This window comes from Quercus lobata, chromosome 8 (assembly GCF_001633185.2).
Source record: "Quercus lobata isolate SW786 chromosome 8, ValleyOak3.0 Primary Assembly, whole genome shotgun sequence".
NCBI lineage: Eukaryota > Viridiplantae > Streptophyta > Magnoliopsida > Fagales > Fagaceae > Quercus > Quercus lobata.
Window position 1 is genome coordinate 51,999,836 of NC_044911.1, and position 5,528 is coordinate 52,005,363.

At 35.0% G+C, this 5,528-nt stretch overlaps 1 protein-coding gene across 1 annotated transcript; it reads right to left on the reverse strand.

Annotated features, from left to right (window-relative positions):
- On the reverse strand, nucleotides 1-4,645 carry LOC115958142 (4-hydroxy-tetrahydrodipicolinate synthase, chloroplastic-like). Its single transcript, XM_031076507.1, has 3 exons — nucleotides 4,236-4,645; nucleotides 2,360-2,440; nucleotides 1-1,158 (listed from the first exon to the last, which is right to left on the reverse strand). The coding sequence occupies exons 1-3, from the start codon at nucleotides 4,319-4,321 to the stop codon at nucleotides 231-233; spliced, it is 1,095 nt and encodes a 364-aa protein (XP_030932367.1). The 5' UTR covers nucleotides 4,322-4,645; the 3' UTR covers nucleotides 1-230.
- Between the last annotated feature and the right edge of the window lie 883 nt (nucleotides 4,646-5,528).

The window sequence follows — 5,528 nt, forward strand, 5'->3', positions numbered from 1 at the left end:
TAGCAAAATAATTTTTAAATATATGAATAGTGCCGTGAGACCTAATTTTAAAGTTAAATTTGCATTTTTCTCAAGTTGCGGGTTCCATGAACAGTGCCCATGGAACCACAGAAATGAAACGCAGACGCACTGGATAGTGCAAAACACGCTACCCAAACTCACATTAAGAAAGCCAAAGACAAACTAGCACTTCAAAACCCAAACCAAATATCCAGAACTAGGAAAACAAACTAATACCGACCAATTAAGATAAAGTCGTCATCATCGAGAACCTGAACATCTTTTTCTCCTACAAAATTCTCCCGGCCAATTTCCTTCACCAAATTAACAAACTCTACCCTCTTTGCCAGAGGAAGAGGAACATATGGGAGCCTGAAAACTGGCCTCACAACTCCAAGTTGAGCAAGAGCCGTGTTTAAGCCAATGGGATTTGGCTCTTCAAAAAGCCACTCAATCAGAGGCATGAGCTTTGCATTCAGTGAAGGGTTCTTTCCTCCAAACATAAGTTCCCTCATTAATCCGGGAACAAGGTTGCTAGCAACAGATATCACCCCAGTCGCTCCATAGCTCCATCTAGAATCATGGCATTCATCATCATTCCCACTCCACACTACTATACCATTATCTGTATACTGCTTGACCCGATCATTTCCAACACACTCCTTAACACCAGCCAAGTAAGCACTCCGGGCTATAGTGTGAATTACACCTGGGGGAATATCTTGGCCAGTCCGCGAAGGCACATTGTATATGATGCTGGGACCCATGGATAGAACACTTTCGAAGTGAGAGACCATTCCCTCCTTGGAGGTTTTGCCATAGTAGGGATTAATGTGAAGGGCACCATGCATTCCAACAGCAAAACCCTGTTCGGTAGCATGAATTGCTTCCCTTGTGGAATTGCTTCCAGTGTTTCCAATAACCTTAATTGATCCACCAAAACAGTTTACTGTGTGGCCAATAAGCATTATATGTTCATCCCAGCTCATCAATTGGCCTTCACCAGTTGTGCCACCAACAATAATACCTTCAGCACCATTGACAATCTGCATGTTCACCAGGTCATCATACGCTTCTAGATCGAATCTACCATCAGGTAGGTATGGAGTTTTGATGGCTGTTATCAATCTAAGAGCCTTTATATCATCTGTCGATGTCCTGAAAACATAATAAGAGCATCATTAACAATCTAAGGCACCAATTCTCACTACAAAAAACAAAACAAAAATAAAGTGGATATCTAAGGACAACCGCTACAGTACTACCATTTCTTTAAAAACAAAATAAAAGGTTCCATCATTTTATTTACTGACAATGTTATATTTGTTAAAACACAACCACACTTACACCAGCACAAATGCACAACATTATGTAATTTGTACAGACTGACCAGTACACTACCAGCGGTCAGTAAGACAACCAATAAATTTTATTTTACTTGATCAATTCACAATACCAGACAAACGACTCCGACACTCACACTCACCAGCCAGCAATGGATATTTGAGCATAGATTTAGATACTGTTCATGTGGTGCCTCAGTTATTTGAACTTAGAATCTCCATTTGAACAATTCAGGAGGAGAGCATATACACATATTGCAACAATTTTTATTTAAGCAAAAAACTTCCATGTATACAGAGGGTATACAGAGAATGCACCAACATCAGCCTCTCAAATTACAAGAGTGTATATATCTTCAGTCTAGGGACAATAAATGCAGATAGTATGAAAGAAATATTGAATATATAAGGTTATGTTTAGTAACAGTTTTTGTTTTCTATTTTCAAAAACTTGTTTTTGGGAATATAAAGAAAAAACAATTTTCTTGTATTTTTGAAATCAAAAACATGTTTGGTTTGTTGAAATTAAAAAAATAGTTTTTTGAAAAAAAAATAGAAAATACCATAATATGTTGTTATTAGGATTTGAACTCTAATGCAACTCATTAAATGAGATAGATTCATAAAATTAAATGCATGTTTTTATTGACTTTTGAAAATTAGAAACTGAAAATAGCCTTTTGTATGTTTTTAGTTTCCTTTACAAATTGAGTTTTGAGAACAGTTTTTGTTTTCTGTCTATTTTGAGTTGCCAAACAAGTTTTTAAGTCTCAAAAATAAAAAATTGTTTTTGAAAACATAAAATAAGGGAAAAAAACAGTTACCAAACATACCCTAAACTTTTCCTTCAGAATCTAATTAAAGCAAAGCTACTCTCTGACAAATTATAAGTACAATACACATTCACACACCCAGACAATTAAAAAATTAAATACAAGGCACTACAGATGGCACAACAGTCCAGATATTTGATATGAAAAATGCATCTATATGGAACATGTCATTTGATAATGTACCTATTTTTAACTTCCAAGCTGCGCATTGGAAGATGGAAATCAGGTATTACAGCTGCTTGCGGAGGCCTCCACTTTGCATTCCTACCTCATAGCAACAGAGAAAATTAAATTAGCAAAACAGAGTTTTTGGCAAGAAGACTTGGCCCCTTTCTCAAGTTTCATGCCAGCACTTGTTAGCATTAGAGTTCAGCAAAAGGACAGCCCTCCATACAAATATAAATCAATCTATAAAGATCAATTATATGCCTAAAAGACTAAGTAAAAAAGTAACAAACCAGAGAAATTAATTGCAAAAATAAATCAAATGTACACAAGACTATGCGGCTGAGCAGAAATTTTATTTCATTTGATTCTCAAAACAAAAGTTTAACACAGCAGTTATTCTAGCTTCCCCCCCCCCCAAAAAAAAAAAAAGGCAGTTGAAGGCTTGAAGCAAGTCAATAAAGAAATGTTCTAAAGTCAAATGAAAATTTTAAGCATCTAAAAGTTTGTCTATCAAACAAATACTTTCTAGTTTTTAACCAAAAATGTTTTCCAGTTGCTTGGCACAAGATTTCTCCTGCATCCTGGACTAACAAAAAATAGCTGAAGTAAGCATTAACAATAACAAAGGAACCTATACTATGCTTTTCAAAATTGATACAATGTCCATCCTAAACTTCAAACGGAGAAAATTTTCCCCAAGTTATTGTTAATAAGCACTTTGCCCGCTACCTTTAGGATTTCTGTCAAATTTAAAATTCAAAAATCTGCCAAAAACACATTATATACACACTACCAATTGCTCAGCTTTGATGAGGGGGAAGCGCACTCAACCAAAAATAAGTAACAAAGAGCAGAGGTGGCGCCACCTTAAGTTTTTTTTTTATATATAATAATTTAAAAAAAAAAAAATTATTTGTCTACCCTTCAAAAAAAATTTGGTAACACCCTCAATTTTTTTTATGCCAATAAAATCAAAATTTTCTCTATAATTTGTTCTACATTCAGTGGATGAATGATTGCTTGGTTGTGTACATTAAAAGAGATGTAGCTTGTAACATTGATAATGAGACTATCATGCAACGATTTCAAAATATAAAAACTGTAGAATTCAATTGTAAACTTTATGCATTTGGGTGTTTTTTTTTTATTGTTGTTGTTGTCAGTATATGAATTTATCTTTTTATTAGATTGTATAATTTATATTTCTTAGGAAACGAGAAAAATTCCTGGAGCCACCACCAACAAAGAGGAAGCTATTAGCATGTCTTCATGTCACAACACTTTTATTCAACAACCTCATTTTGTCAGATATCATCACCACAAAAATCTTCATTGACTCAACTTAATTAAAACAATAAACAGATTAATATAATACAAGATTGATTCTACAAAGGTTTTTACCTTATTTTATAATTTGATAGTTACAACGGGAGAAGGGGGATTTAATCTACGGACGTCAGTTTACATTCATTGTCACGTCAGTTTGAGAGTGTTTTCTACTAAAATCGAGAGTTCCACTTTAGCTTCGCAACCAACAACCTAGAAACAACATTCCATAGTCTCAAATAAATCCAATTACATGTGGATGGAGAAAACAGGTTTGTGAAACTCGAACATAACACAAAAAAATGGGTGTGTTTGTGCTTTAAGGATACGAACAGATACTACATTCTAATTTCGTCCTAATAGCTAATATATATATAATTTCATATTTCTGTTTCTTTTTAAATTGACGAGAAACAAACACCACGACAACAAAAACGGATCACAGATCAGATTTTTAAAAAAATGTATAATGATGGAGTTATTACTTACTATTAATTAATTAAATAACTAAGTAAGAAAGTGACAGAGCAATTGATAAAACAATAATAATAAGAATAAGATTAACCTCTTATAGTTATCGGGACAGGTGGGACGCGCAAACTGGAGAGCAGGGCCCCTCAGAGACAAGCTATCGCTCTTCAAAGCAGCCATTTCTTTGCAAGTGAGATTTAATCAAAACCCGGATTCGACCCGAATAGAAAGGAGGGAAATAGATTTCAAATGAGATCAGAAGAAGCAGAAGAAAAAAAATGTGGAGAAGTGGGAGTGGTAGTGGTGAAGAAAATAATGGTGGCAAAGAGAGATTGGTTGAGAGAGTTAAAAGAGGTTAGCGCGGTGGACCATGGCTTCGCCGTCGCCGGAGGAGGAGGAGAAGGGTTGATTGTGGCTGTGGATGAGCGGTGGCTTTCAGTTTAGAGGCGGCTGGGTTTTTCACAATAAAGAGAGCTCCTTTTTGTAGTTTGAGGCGGGGCCGTGTGGGGAGACTGTGAAGTCAATAATTGGATGGCTTCTGTGCTGATGCGTGTCACTTTTTAGCAGACGTGTGTTGATTAAGATGTTTATACCTATTAGGAAATGTAATTTATCACCAATAGATTGGAACATGATAGTAACTAGGAGTCTAGGAGTAGATTTTTTTTTTTTTTTTTTTTTTACAACTAACTTATAACCCTATATGTATGCATAGATACACTTAAAGATATACAATAAAATACATAATATAATTCATATATATAATTTAAATACTATTGATAGTCATTTTTATATTTTGTTAACTCTTTAGAAAAATTTGTAAGGATATTATTAGGTATAAAATGTAAATTGTCCTTCTTCTTTTTAATTATTGTGAAATGCGCTTTTTTTTTATTCATTTATTCTAGACTTTTTTATTTTTGTACTTAATAACTCACTCGAATGGATATTTATGATGTAATCCCATATTTGATTTTAAAATTAAGAATAAATAATTTAGGATACATGGCACAAAATTAGAACTCTAATTTGGAATTCTAGTTTGAGTTTCTCTCATCTTCACCTATTATTATTGTGGGGCCCGAAATCTGAGGACCCAGCCCACTTTGTGTTAAGGGCCCAAAGCCCAAGTCGAGGAGCCCTATTGCCAAGGACGCGTAATGAAAGCTCCTTGAAGGCCCAAGGATGTGGCTGAGGACGACTTCACGTCCAACATCTCACAAAAACGCTTGAAGAAAATGACAGATTCAGTACAAGAGCAGCACAAGGGAGAAAGCTGCCAACACTTTAATGCGGAGCCTAGCGCCTGACAAACCCATACTCAGCTATCCAGTTTTTCCCAACCATTCTGACGTATAGATTGATAAGACGAGTAACTACTCCAGAC